We start from the raw sequence: 15248 nt of genomic DNA, 5'->3' as shown, positions 1-15248 counted from the left end.
TAAATTATAGTTACTTATTCTTTTGATTAATCACCTTACTGAAAAGAAAAAGAAGTGATGTAGAAATTTGGATTGTCTAAGAACATCTGGAACATCTGGCCACCACATTTCCCCACCGTCACTGTGTGAATATTGAAATGTTGTTATTCTGCCCCAGTTTTGCAGGGTTTTCTCACACCCTGTGCTTTGCCCTCCCATTTTCTTTTCTTCTTGTTTTTATCTTCATGTTTCTTTTTATTACCCAGCTTTTTTTCATTTGTTTTTAATCATGTATCTTTGCTTTTGCAATTTGTCTACCCTGATGTATTTGGAAATTTGTGGCTTGTTTCACAAAATGACCAGTTTCTGCCTCATTTAATCACATATGAAAATCAGGGCAGGAACCAGGCCTGTGTTCTTTTCTGGTTTATCTTTAGTGTGAGTATCATCTCTTCGTGCTCAGCCCTACAGGAAAGGAAGCAGGGAAAGGCTCACTTCTGTGCTTCCTTGCCCACGAATCTATGCTATGGATGAAAAGGTCTCAAGTGTTGGAAAGAGTTTTATCTTCTTTTAGCTTTCTACTTTCCTTGCCAAATGTCTTCTCTTGGCATCCTCCAATCTGGGCCAGGTATTATAAGTGAAAATATGTAGAGATACAAAGCATTGCTAATTACATTCACCACTTTCTTTTTTTTTTTTTTTTTTTCAAAGATTTTATTTATTTATTTGACAGAGAGAGATCACAGTAGACAGAGGCAGGCAGAGAGAGAGAGAGAGGGAAGCAGGCTCCCTGCTGAGCAGAGAGCCCGATGCGGGACTCGATCCCAGGACCCTGAGATCATGACCTGAGCCGAAGGCAGTGGCTTAACCCACTGAGCCACCCAGGCGCCCCATTCACCACTTTCTTATAATGACTGTTTCTTCCTTGATTTCCTCACATTTCACATTGAATGAAAGGGCGTTTTCCAGCAAAGCCATGCTTAGGGACAGAAGGAGAAGGTTGGTGTGCAAAAGTATGGAGAAGCAGAGCAGGAGGAAGGGACTGGGGGCATTTGCAAAAGAATTCTCGTCCAAGATGAAATGACAACCAAACTGAATGGAACAGCTACAGAAGAATGATAAAATTTTAATAGATTTTTGGCGGAAATGTATGTATTCAAAGCAACTTTCAAAAGCAGAAGAGATGTTATAGTTAACAATTTCAAAGCAATTTTTGCAAGGTTTCAGTACTGATTTAGAATTCAAAGATGTGGTAGTTGCATATTGAGTTACTCAGTTTTTCTCTCCAGGTTTGCAATACAACCACGGACAGGAAACACGCAGACACCTTCCTGGAGAAGTGTGTCACTGAGTCAATAATGAACATTGTGAGCGGCTTCTTTAATTCCCCCTTTTCAGACAACAGTACCAGCCTCCAGGTAATGTAAACTAAAAAACACAGGCACATTCTGTGACACAGAATTTACCTTATTTGAGTTAAGAAAAACTTTAACATGGTCAAGAAGTCATTTCCTACACTTCTGAAGGTCAGTTTTCTCTCATATTATTTACTGTTCTGCCCCTTTCTGAGTTTACCAAGCTTTATTTTAATAAAGAGGCCCCATCTTCAAACTGAATTATTCCTATTTTCCCTCCAAGCATAACAGAAACATTCATATCAGTATATTGGCTGTTTGCCAAGTGTTGCAATAAATGATTTTTTCAATGGATAGGCATTTTGACTCAATAAATTCCACCTTCGTAATTTATCCTGAAAGAATTAGCAGGAATTTGTATACTAAGATTTTCAAGTATTTCTAATACTTAAAAATTGACATCAGCCTTAAATGACCACAAATAGGGAAATAGCTAAATAAATTATTTTTGTCCATAGAGTGGCTTATTACATAGCAAATGGAAATCATGTTTTAAAAGAAATATTTATGACTAAGGAAAATGATTATGAAGTAATATTAAGTGAAACAGTCCCCAGCATTGCATTAGAGTATCATCCAAATTTGTATGTGTAAAGGACATATATGCCTATATACACAGAAAAACTCAGGAGGTGAATATCTTCAAAATGTTGATACTGATTATCTCTACATGGCAGGATTATTGTAGATTTTCATTTCTGTGGTTCCCCAAAATTCTATAGTGGCTGTGTATTAACCTTATAAAAATTTCATTTTCAATTATAATTTCTTTAGGGAAAATGTTTAAACTATTAGAACCATATGAAATTGTTTCTGTAGGTCAGAATTGTTGTCGCCTATCCTTGCACATCATATGAAACCAAAACATGCAGTCACTCAAACAAACTCAGAACACCTGCTCTACTTACACTTAGAAATAACCCAGAGATTATTTAAAAAATATTGAAGTTCAAGTCATTGGCTTCAAGAAATGCCAAATTTTTTCTGATTAAGTCTGTAGTTAAAATGCAAATAATTGATTTTCTGTAGCATCTGGCATGGTGCCTGTCACGAAGTGGGTACATAATGAATATTTGTTGAATGAGATATTCTGTCAATGGTGCCACTGCTCAAAAAAGACTGGATTGTGTTTTATTTCGATGAGCCTTTTTTTTTTTTTTAAAGATTTTATTTATTTGACAGAGAGAGAGAGATCACAAGTAGGCAGAGAGGCAGGCAGAGAGAGAGAGGGGAGGAAGCAGGCTCCCTGCGGAGCAGAGAGCCCAACGTGGGGCTCGATCCCAGGACTCTGGGATCATGACCTGAGCCGAAGGCAGAGGCTTTAACCCACCGAGCCACCCAGGTGCCCCTCGATGAGCCTTTTTGATAATGCATAGATGCCATGTTCGGAGTGTTAATGGCTTAGTGGCCTATTTGCATACTCCTTTCTGCTTTCAGACACATCAGCCAGTTTTTATTCAGCTGCTGCAATCTGCCTTCAGAATTTACAATTGTACCTGGCCAAACCCAGCGCAGAAGTCCTCCGTGGAGTCTTGTATCAGAACTCTGGCAGAAGTGGGTAAGTCAGAATGTCGGGTTTCACTTACTTTTGCATTTCATGAAAGAAATCGGACTTTTGGCTCGTGACCAACACAAGCAGTTTTCCAGTTTACGACTTAATGAGAAAAGTTTCTCTTAAGCTGAAGAGCAATGACCAGCAAACGCTTCTGAATGTTGCGGCATACGTTTTTGGGAGGGGAAGATGATTCTTGCATCCTTTTTTTCAAAATTTTAAAATTCATTTATTTACTTGTATTTCTAATCATAATATTATATATGACACTTTACTATAGCTCAGAAGATTTCACAGGCATGAGTTTAGTTTCATTGTTGTCTCAGACTTCGTCCCGGAACTGTCTTGTCCATTAAGTAGCCTGACATGCTAATACCTTCATAGGGCAGTGGGACCTTTTCAGGGTTTTTTAGTTTTCCAATTTGGTCTGAAATCTGTCAGTGTTTACTAAGGGCCTGTTGTATATAGAAGCCTTCAGAAATTACAAATGAAATGGAAGGCAAGGGGATTACAGCTAAAGGAAGTTTAATAGATTTTAGGAGTTTCTCATAAATTCCTCTTCCTTCCTTCCATTTTAAAGATTTTTGTTTAGTTAGTTATTTGCTAGAGAGCACAAACAGGAGGAACAACAGAGTCAGAGGGAGAACCAGGCTCTCCACTGAGCAGGGAGCATGATGTGGGACTCGATCCCGGGACTCTGGGATCATGACCTGAGCGGAAGGCAGATATTCAACCAACTGCGCCACCCAGGTGCCCCTCTTGAAAAGTCCTTTCTTTCTTTCAAGTTAATTAGGGCCATTCTCCAGATGGCAGAGGGGAGGCAGGAAAAGAAATATTGGACTTAAAAAAACAGACGAGCTTGACCATTGTCTCAACTGATGCAGCACTGGGAAGGGAAGCTTCTAGTGTATGTCATCGCCGCTGCTGTTTATTGAGTACTCACCATGTGCATTGCTGAGCAATTTGCCTGATTTGTCTCATTTAATGCTTGGATGGGTTCTTTGATTATTTACATTGTACAGCTGAGAAAAACAGAATTATCCAGATTAGATAACTTGGCAAGGGCTATAATATATGCTCAGTAAATATTTGATAAATGAATCAATGATTTAACTAATTAATGGCCATTTAAAATTTTTTTGTCTTTCCCCCATCTGCGATTGGACACAAGTGACTGTGTATTAACAAGATTTAATAACTGCTCAATTTTAATTTGAATAAAAAAACCTAAGATAACCTAAGAGGATCAATTTAAAAACATTAGAACTAAGAAACTAAGAGAGTTCATCTCAGTGATTAATTATAAGTAAGTATTAAACCAGATACATTTTCTATATGCCAAAAAGAAACAGTGTGTAAAACACATTATTCACAATAATAATAAAAATATTAAATACTTAAGAGAAAAATTAAAAACATGAGAGAATATTATACTACTATTTTGAGGGCTATAAAAATGTTTAATAAAGGAAGAGCTTTGCTATTATTGGATTTGAAAGTTCCTTTTGTGGGGCGCCTGTGTGGCTCAGTTGGTTAAGTGATTGCCTTCGACTCAGGTCATGATCCTGGAGTCCCGGTATCAAGTCCCACATCGGGATCCCTGCTTGGCAGGAAGTCTGCTTCTCCCTCTGACCCTCCCCCTTCTCATGCTCTCTCTCTCTCTCTCTCTCAAATAAGTAAATAAAATCTTAAAAAAAAAAAAGAAAAAAGTTCCTTTTGAATGCTTCAACCGCCCCAGGAACCCTCCTCCACACACATCCACCCTCCTCACAGCCCATTTGGGCTTAGGTACCACATGCAGGGCCAGACCCCACAAGGATGTGTCCCCTGGCAGCGCGGCCCCTGACACCCCTCTATGAAGGCATCCTCCTCACCTCCAGTAGGTTCCCACAGTCTACCTCAGGCTGCTGAGAGACCTTTTTCCATGGGCTTGGCCTCTGACTCTGCTGGCTTACTCTTTGGTACCTGGGCCAGGCTATCCCCCAGCAGCTGATGTGCTCCTCACGCCACCAAGTTCTGATTGTCCACCACCTGGCCAGCCTCCTACGCAGGCACTTTCCACTTCTTTTTGCATTTGAGCTCTGGATCGCCTCATCCCTGTGTGTCCTTCTTGCCCAGGGCTGATGCTTAACTTTGCTCTGCTCATCTGGCAGACTTTAGGACTGAACATTTCAAGAAGGGAAGAAATGAAGAGGACAATAGGTATTATGTCAAAAATAAAGAAGGGCACAAAAGAGAAGCTAATTCTTGGGGTGCCCGGGTGGCTTGGTTGGTTAGGCATCTGCTTTCAGCTCAGGTCATGATCTCAGGGTCCTGGGATCGAGCCCTACATCGGGCTCTCTGCTCAGCAGGAGTCTGCTTCTCCCTCTCCCTCTGCCTCTGTGCTCTCTCTCTCTTTCTCTATCACTATCTCTCTCTCTCAAATTAATACTTCCAAAAAAAAAAGAGAGAGAGAGAGAGAGAGAAGCTAATTCTTACTTGAAAAAATACACATAACAAAATGTTCAGAAGGATAAAAATAAAATATTAACATTGATTATCTCTGAATGGTAAAATTATAGGTGAATCTGGTTCTGTTCATGCTTTAGTATAACCTCTGAGTGTTTTAATAATATACTTTTTAAGCTATAATGAAATAGTACTAACAGCATTTTTATTTGGATGAAGTCATCTGGGAAATGTACTAACCATTAAAAGATAAAATCCAAAGGAAAAGCAAAGACATAAGATGATTTTTTTTTAACATAACATAGAAATACATTGTCCTAGCTGCCAAGTCTATTTCTGTATTTTAACATTTTAAGGTAGCCTCCCCTCTTCTTCCTTCTTTCTCTCTCTATCCTCCTCCTCTTCTACCTCCTTCTTTTTCTTCTTGTCCACTTTTTCCTCCCCCTCTTCCCCACTCAGTATTTAACAAATGCAATTGGTGGGGTGCAGGGGACACCAGTTGGCCTCCGCAGAACATAGAAGGCACACTGTTTATAACATTTAAAAACTGACATGAAGAACTTTCAGCCACGGGGGAGACCCCACGCTGTGTTTTCCATCTGACTTCCCACTTCAGTGGTATTTCTTGTATTTTGGGGATTTAAAATAGTCACTGACATTATATTAGTCTAAAGATATCTTTTATTTCCGTTATAAGATTTCATTTCCTACCAGTCCTCTCCTGGCCCAAACCTTGTGATTTCGCAGGATATTTTCGTGGCTTTCTGTATGGTTTAAAGGCATGTGTGATAGCGAGGATGTCAAAACTTATATCTAATTCTGTAATCAAGGTATGTTTGGAAGAATGATGCTTTCATGTAAAATCACATTTTATCTTTGTGAGAAGGCATGTTTGTTCTTTCTGCTTGAGCAGTTAGGAAGCTCTGGAAATTTTATTCCCACTCTACCTTGGCATTTGTACCTCTCCTTCCTTCCCCTCCATAAAGGCCTTGTTTCACCCCTCATCACTGTAGAAATTATTCAGTGTTCTCTCTCCCTGTCTTTCTTCACCTAAAGAAGTCTGCTACCAGAGTCATCTTGAAGTGAAATGCTCTCTACTCGTTTAAAAACATCAACAACAATGTCCCCAGTCTTCAGCATTGTCCCTTTGTCTAACAAACTGAGCATCATGGAGTTCTCATTGTCCCGTTCATGGCCCCTATAGCTCAGCCCTACCTTACCTCTCCCACCTCCTTGCTCGCTGGTTCCCACACACCTCATGTGACAGCGGATGGATACGACATCCCATGCCTTGCTCATGCTGTCCCTTACTTTCTCAGTCTCTGTTTTGCTTGTTCTCATTCTCTGTTTTGTTCATTTTCTTTCTCTCCCCAGTTTCCACCACTGCTACCTGTCAGCATCTTTCCCATTATTCAAAGTTTTTGTTCAAATTCCTCCAAATTCCTCTCTTCTTAACTGCCATATCCAGAGCTGAACTTGGCCCCATTTGACCACTTATAATTTTCTAACAGTCTTCATTTGGTCGTAGCCTATCCTGTCCTAAGTCCTCATCTTATTTTCCCTGTTAGTCTCTCAGGGACAATGATTATGAGGTGCTGATCCCAAAGCTATTGTCTAGGATGAAGAAGGTGGAAAGCATATCCTGCTTTGTGATGGAATTGTTTGTTCTTGAATTGCTGTGCATAGAAAAACATAATGAAAACAAGAGACATTCAGAGGTGAGCATCCATTGTAATAAAGTGAGCTAAACCCATCTTAGGATGATTGAAAGCATTTGAAATATTTAGGTGCAGGAGAGAGGTCTGAGGGAAGACCTAAGAGTCTTGCAACATTCAGAGTTGATTGTGAACTTCTTTTACAGGACTAAGGTTATAACAAATACAGGGCAGCTGCGAAGAGGCAGATTTTTGCCCCACTCTAAAGAATAACTACTTTACAGTTAGTGCTCTTTGAAAACCTTACTGGTCACATTTGATTGTCCTCTTTTTTCACTCCCATTAAGCAGGTTCTACTGGCTTCACTTCCAAAATATATTTTTTCTTTATCTTGCATGACACCCTTGTCCAAATTCACTGTCTTGTGACGTGGATTACAAAAGTATCTTCTTACTGAACTCCCCACCCCCACTCCTGTCCTGCTGGCATCCATTCCCGACACAGCAGTTAGAATGACCTTAAAATGTACATCCAATCATATCACTCACCTACTGTGCATTGCGCTGGAAATTTGTATTCCTTACCGTGGCTTAGAAAGCCCTGATCATCTGAGCCTCTTCTTTTTCTACCTTTTCCTTTACTCATCCTCCCCCAGCTCTGCTGCTCCACCCACAATGGCCTTCCCCCTGCTTCTAAACTACACCAGATTTTTTCTCATCTCAGGGCATTCGTGTGTGCTGTTTCCTCTCTCTGGGTCCTCTTCCCCACAACTGTCACATGTTCAGAATAGAAGTGCTCAGTGAAATGTTCCAGAACATCCTACACAGTGTCCCAGCTTCTTCCTGCTCCTTATCCCATCTTACTACTTATTTTCCCTCTAAGTACGTAGCACTATTTGAAAGCATTTTGTTTGTTTACCTATTTACTTATTTTTCTTTCTTGTTGTCTGCTTCTCTCATTAGAATATAAACTACAAACGCAGGGGCTTTGCCTGACTCACTGACTGGTAGAACCTGGAAGTGTCTGGCACTGACTACACAGGTTAATGAGTGTTTGTTGACTGACAGTAACCCACGGGCTAGGGATTGTGCAGATATTGAAATTTAGGCTTAGAAAGGTTAAGTAACTTGTCCAATTACTAAGTAGTTGAGTTGGGTTTAAAATCCAAGTTTCTCCAAATAGAGAGTTCATGCAGTACTGTGTTACCCCAGATGGCCTGTCTTAGGAAGTCCAAATGTGTAAACTAGAACTTGGCAGTTTGGCTTGCTGAGTAGGGATTTATCTGACCTTATACAGCTTAGGTGCAAAAACATTTTTGTGTTTCAGCAACTCCTTTTTTTTTTTTTTTTTTAAGATTTTATTTATTTATCTGATGCAGAGAGAGCACAAGCAGGGGGAGCAGCAGGCAGAGGGAGAGGAAGAAGCAGGCTCCCTGCGGAGCAAGGAGTCCAGCATGGGGCCCCATGACCTGGGATCATGACCTGAGCTGAAGGCAGATGCTTAACCTACTGAGCCACCCAGGCATCCCTCAGCAACTCTTTTAAGAACACAAAGAGGCAGTACAATTTAACACAATTCAAATATGTAAGAATTTATAATATTGGAAAGAACAAAGAGGATACATATTTAAGCAAAAGTCAAAAGAACAAAGTCAGGAGAACACAAAGCCAACGTTCAGGGCAATCACAAATTTGTCAACACATTTCCTGTACGTGCAAATAGCTATTACAGGTCTTCCTCAACTTATAATGGGATTACATCCCTATAAACCACTCCTAACTTGAAAATATCTAAGTCGAAAGTGCTTTTAATATACCGAACCTACAGAACAGCATAGGTTGGTCTAGCCTGCCTTAAACGTACTTGGAACACTTACATTAGCCTACATTTAGGCAAAGTCATCTAACACAAAGCCTTTATTCTTTAGTAAAGTGTCAAACTGAGATACTCACATACAGGTGCAGAACCCTCCCAGCCGTGTGGCTGCCTGGGAGCTGCGGCTGGCCACCACTGTCCGACATCCCGAGATAGGATCCTCTTGCATGTCGCTAGTCTGGGAAAAGGGAAAAGATCAAAATCCAAACTTCGAAATGCGATTTTTCTACCAAATGTGTATCACTTTTGCACCATTGTAAAGTCAAAAAGTTGTTAAGTCAAACCACCTTAACTCAGGGACCTTCTGTACAGTTACATTTACATAACACGTTACAATTTGTAAAGTGCTCCCAGCTGCATAAGCTCAACTCATCTATCACCAAAAATTCTTAATTCTAATTCTCTTCGTTGTTTGTACATTAGATACAAAAGGTAGTGAAAAGTGGGCGCCTGGACGGCTCAGTCAGTGAAGCATCTGCCTTGGGCTCAGCTCATGATCCCAGGCTCCTGGGATCAAGTCCCCATGACAGGCTCTCTGGTCAGCGGGGAGTCTGCTTCTCCCCCTCACTTTCCTTCTGTGTTTTTTCTCTCTCTCAAATAAAAAAAATAAAATCTTAAAAAACAACAACAAAACAAAACAAAAAACAAAAAGCCACCAAAAGTAGTAAAAGGCAAGAGCATGCACTTCCTTAGTCAATGCTGACATTCTTGAGAGTGGTGAGTATTTACTGAGTATTGGCCAGTGTGGTAAACTTTAAGATTCTACCATGGGGATATGAGGTCATCAAGGTTAGGCAGCTTGCCCAAGGTCACACAGGCAGGTGGGGACAGAATCAGACTTTTGAAACTGACAGGCTAGCAGGCATTTGTGATGGTCTGCCATCACCAATCAGCAAAAACAGGCATTATCTGTTTGATGCTTTAAGATACAAAATGTGGGTCAAAATGCTAATTTAAGCTATACATGAAATGCATCCATACAGTCTTCAGATAACTTAAAAAGAAGGAAAGGGATTAGTGAATTAAGTTAGTAAGGGTTTGATGGGGGAGGAAGTCCTTACAGAAAAAGAGTGCTTCCTATTGTTTATCTGTCTCCTTTATTCCTTGATGAATATTCCAGAAATTTTTATTGCTACTATCGAATGTATTGAGGCTGAGATCAGTTGTGCATTTATTATGTCCTGTTCAGTTTTTCTGGTAAAACTTCTGGTAAAAAGCATTTAATACTGAAGCCATGATCAGTTGTGAATGTATCATGTGGATCACGTTCAGTTTATCTGAACAAACTTCCTAAGCTTCTAAAAGCTGAGGTGCTTTTGAGTGATTTGTATCTGAGGAAATTACCGATAGCTACCTCCATTGCTCACTTTCTCCCAAGTTATGTCAAATTTGAAATTGATAGGAAGATACAGGGTCTTAAGTGGTAATAAATGTGATTTCCCAGGCGATGTCATTCCCTGCGGGGGTGCCTACCTGGAAGGTAAGGCAGACACATGTATATCATTCTCTACTCTCCTCTCAATGAGATAAGTTAAGGCTGATTTGGGAACCGGTAAGGATGGGGGCTTTTGGAATAAATGCACACCATGGTGTTCACTGAAGTTTGAGAAATGGTAGGGCCATTGAGGCTATGTAAAGTTTTAAATGCTCTTGGTCAGTTCCTGTTCCTCAGTTTACTCTTTTATATAAAACACAATAGCACATGTTAGAAGTAATTTGAGAAAAAGCATCCAAAAATTACTTCCATATTATTTCACTTAAAAAAGAATTTTCTCCATGTGTTTCATACTCTTCAAATGATTTGGGGGGATTAATGTTGGGTACTTTGTTGGCAACAGAATCTTTTTTCCAAATGGAAATTCTGTAAAATAACTTCTACAAATGGTTTGAATAATGAACATCAATCTTCAAGCCAATTGTTCCCAAAAAATTTGAACATGTAGAAAATAGTAACCCTTTGAGGAGAGAAATTCAGTGTCTATTAAACGAACAAAAAAATCTGTTTTAATCTACCTAGGAGGTTGTAGTTGATTGTAAGACGAATTTGACACAGTGTACCCCCGTAGTTCTGGTTTTTAAAAACATCATTATTCCTTTTTAAAAGTTAAATCTGAATAAGTTACAAGATAGGACAAAATCTTATAATTTTTTTGCATATTGATCCATTGGATTTATAATGATCCCTCTTTATCTGAAACATATTATTTTAATAGTTTGGGAAATGCAGTCTCAAGCTGTATTTCCTGCCCCCAAGAAATTTTTATGGGAATAAATGTAACAGGTACAGAAATCACAAAGTAGAGTAAGTGTTTTAACTACTAAATAGCTTATCTGTTATTAAGTTTTAGAGCTCGAGATAGTGCCTAGAGCTCAGTAAGTACTCAATAAGTATTTTTTGCATAATGAAAATAAATGGATGAACACAAATAACTGCATGAATGTCTTATTCCTGTCTTTGGCTGCATAGTAGCTTGTGGGCCTATATTCTAATTTATTTAACCCCATTGCTGGTTATTTATGTCATTTCTAATCATCTTGCATATGAAGGAGAATAAGGGGAATACCTACGAGTAGAATTTCTGAGTATTTTAATTTTGACAGACACGCTCCTCTGTAGAGATCATGTAATTTACCTGTCACCAGTGATGTGGGAAAGCATTTTCCTCCTCAATAATGTGTCGTTATCAAATTCTTACTTAGATCTTTGCCAATCTTATAATTAAATATCGTTATAGATAATATCCTTATCTATTGTTATAGAAAATATCATTACAAATAAAAGTATTATTAGATAATTGTTTCTCATTTTATGAGTGAAGAAAAAAAATCTGTTCATGTGATTGAGTCATTGGCATTTCCTTTTCTGTGGATTGTCACTTCTTGTACTTTGTTTACTTTTTCTAAAGGTTTTTTTTCCTTAACAGTTTCTCAATCCTTATAACCCTTTATTTATTAAGGAAAAATGCTCTTTGCCTATAAGTAATAATTAAAATTTTTTTCATTTTTCATTTGAAATTTTATTTTATTTATTTTTTCATTTATTTTATTTTTATTTTTTATTTTGTTTTTATTTTTTATTATGTTCAGTTAGCTACTGTATAGTAAGTACATCATTAGTTTTTGAGGTAGTTTTCAATGATTCATTAGTTGTGTGTAACACTCACTGCTCATATAATTTTATTTTATTTTATTTTATTTTTTTGACATACAGAAATTTATTTTCCATTAGGCTTATAGATTTTCTTTCATCTTCAAAATGGCCTTGATCAGTCTGAGATGTCTTTAAAATTCCTATTGAGAATTTGCATGGTTTTCGTTTGTCTGCTTGTTTGTTTTGGGAGTGGCTGTTTACAATTGTGAGCTGTCTGGACTAGATTTAGTTATTAAGGTAGAAGGTATGGAATCAACTTTATTTTTTCCAGATGACTGGGCAGGTGTGCCAATGGTAGTTACTGCATAACCCATAAAATTATAATCTTTCTTCAATTTGGGGATTAATTCAGTGTCCTTGGAGCGCCAAACAGGAAAGATGCATTTCATATCTCTAATGTTCTTCACATTTAACACTAGTGTTTCAGGAGATTCTTGTGTTGGACACTGTGACATAGTATAGAAGAGATACCACACCGCGCCCTGCATTACCCCTTCCTTGCGCTCCAGCTGTTCTAATGCTTATGGGCCCGTCCAGTGTGGCTTGACAAGCTAGCAGGGCTTCTAATTCCTGCTGATACTCTCTGTTGCCTTTACCCCCACCTGTCAGTTTATCTATCTAAGCCTTTTTTCCATGGCACCTATCACTGCAGTATGTGTGTTCTCAGAGATTTGGTTCTGGCAGATACCATCAGTGATTTTGTCTAATTAAAAAATTTCACCTAATCTGCAATATTTAATGAATAATAATTAGAAATAGATTTTGATTATGTCTTAAAATCACAGCAAAGATGAGTCATATCCAGAGAATTTTCAGGATTTATAAGCCTAATTAGTAGCTTAGCCAAATCGTCAAAATACTGGTGAATAAAGATGGCTCATTTTAGAGAGCTAGCTATCGCTAGGCAGAGCTCTACAAAAGATAAATGCATTAATAACAGCTCATCCTTTCTACTATTAGTTTTTTTAAAGAACTGCATATACTTACTCTCTGACAAAACATCCTTAACAAGGTAGTTTCCCAATTTCATTCTAATTTAGAAGAGAAACAGGAACATTTCTTTTTGAAACATTTTAAACCTTAACGTGACTCTTTCTATTAAAGCACACAGTTGGAGTTAATGCTACAGGCCAGAAGAATGACTGCTGTAATAAATTCGTTAGTTCTTTCTTAATGAGAGAGATGGGGGCAGGGGATAACCAGGAATCCCAAGATACATCCTAGCTCACATATCACTATATGGTACTATTCATACCAGAATTTTCCTAATTTAATAAAAGTAAGCTAAGTTTGGAGTATATTTTTGGTTGCATTTGAAAAATATTCTAGTTATTGTTTTTGTAAGTGAGATCATGAATTAATTCTTTTCTTTTCCTGGTCACAATTTTCCTTTCTGCTTTAACTTTTAAACAATATATGGAATGCTAATTAGCATTATCAGCTCTGCTTTAGAATTACTATTTATAATATTTTGACAGTGCAGAGAATCTATTTCAAGCCATACCTTTAAAGGAATTAATATTTTTATAATTGCTTGAAAATTTTTTTATCATTATTTCCGCAGCTGACTTACTTTAACTCAAATTCTCTTTTCCCCAGTTGCATAGTGAATTTTCTTTTATTACTTGGAAATTGTGATTTAGCCCTTGGCTAGAGTTCATCTTAGGCAGGCGAAAGTAAAGAGCTTTTAATTTACTCCATTAATTTATAATGCACAATTTGTCTTAGGACAGGAAACTAGAAGATACCCATTAAAGTAGTACAGTTTGGGGAAAGTAAACAAACAAACAAACAACCCTTTCGACAAAGCTTGAGATAGTGAATTCTCCTGAGTCTGGTCTGTCTGTGCCATTGGCTATAGTGGATTGTGGCAGAAATATCTGAAGTGGGTGTGATTCTCTTGAGGTCACTAATTAGAAGTCTGTACTGCTGAGACTAACAGACGTCCTGCCATTGGACTGCATCTCCACTGGTGTCATTAGAAAAATATTCATTGAGTCCTTCTTTGTGTAAGTTCTATTCATAGCAACGACACTTAGCTGATGGTCAGTTGTAGCTAATGTACTTCATTCCTAAAGGGGAGATAAATCCCAATCCCCTCCTCAATTTTTTTTAAATGTTAGCATAAACTCGGTTACGATATATGTTGAGAAATGTTGACGTTTATACATTTTTGTTTCTTCGTTGCTTAGAAAATAACATATAACAGCATTGTCTTCTGTTTGACTTCCGAATGTGCAGAGCGAGCCCAGCTTATGTGTGAAGCAGCCAGACAGGGATCAAAGTCTTGCCAGGATTTGATCATGGTGCAAGATTGAGTATTTATAAAAATATGTGCAGCCTGGCAGTGGCGAGGCCGTCTGTCCTTCAGAAGGAACGGAAGTGCGGTTGCTCCGCTGTGTGTAATGGACATAAACAGATACCATGTATGCTTTGGAAAAGGGACCTTTACCATGAATATAGGAAAACATTCACAAGGGAAGTTTGGGCAGTGGTGCAATTGATGGTTTAGGGTTTCCCTTAGAGCTTCAGTATTTCCTTAGATTTCAGCTACAGCTCTTGTTTGAATTGGTAAATTTTTGTGTTGGTAGCTAAGGTTATCTGTTTTCAAAGAAGTTTTTTTTTTTTTAATTAAATTAAATTTAATTTTTTTTTCAGTGTTCCAATGTTCATTGTTTATGCACCACACCCAGTGCTCCATGCAATATGGAGCCCCCCACAATACCCCCCACAATACCCACCACCAGGCTCACCCAACCCCCCACCCCCTCCCCTCCAAAACCCCTCAGTGTGTTTCTGAGTCCACAGTCTCTCATGATTCATCTCCCCCTCCGATTTCCCCCAACTCCCTTCTCCTTTCCATCTCCCGATGTCCTCTGTGTTATTCCTTATGCTCCACAAGTAAATGAAACCACTGATAATTGACTCTCTCTGCTTGACTTATTTCACTCAGCATAATCTCCTCCAGTCCTGTCCATGTTGATACAAAAATTGGGTATTCATCCTTTCTGATGGAGGCATAATACTCCATTGTATATATGGACCATATCTTCAAAGAAGTTTTAAAATATCCTTCTACTTAAGAGAATTTTCACCAGCAGAAGTAGTAAGGCCAACTGTTGTTGCTTTCCTTTCATTATATGAAGCAAACCAGATTCTCTCCCTTTCTCTCT

At 38.5% G+C, this 15248-nt stretch overlaps 1 protein-coding gene across 3 annotated transcripts in view; it reads left to right on the top strand.

Moving 5' to 3' along the window:
• The window catches only part of LOC111159979 (inositol 1,4,5-trisphosphate receptor type 2), a 490010-nt gene that overhangs the window by 246356 nt on the left and 228406 nt on the right, over positions 1-15248 (top strand). For all 3 annotated transcript variants that reach the window (XM_022522705.1, XM_022522706.1, XM_022522707.1), the window contains exons 33-34: positions 1269-1397; positions 2832-2952. In XM_022522705.1, coding sequence (XP_022378413.1) covers positions 1269-1397; positions 2832-2952 — 250 coding nt within the window. The remainder of the gene's footprint in view (positions 1-1268; positions 1398-2831; positions 2953-15248) is intronic.

The sequence above is a fragment of the Enhydra lutris genome, unplaced genomic scaffold (genome assembly GCF_002288905.1).
Source record: "Enhydra lutris kenyoni isolate GAN:26980312 unplaced genomic scaffold, ASM228890v2 scaffoldscaffold72, whole genome shotgun sequence".
NCBI lineage: Eukaryota > Metazoa > Chordata > Mammalia > Carnivora > Mustelidae > Enhydra > Enhydra lutris.
Note: the sequence above shows the minus strand (reverse complement) of the source record. Positions and strands in the feature narration are given on the sequence as shown.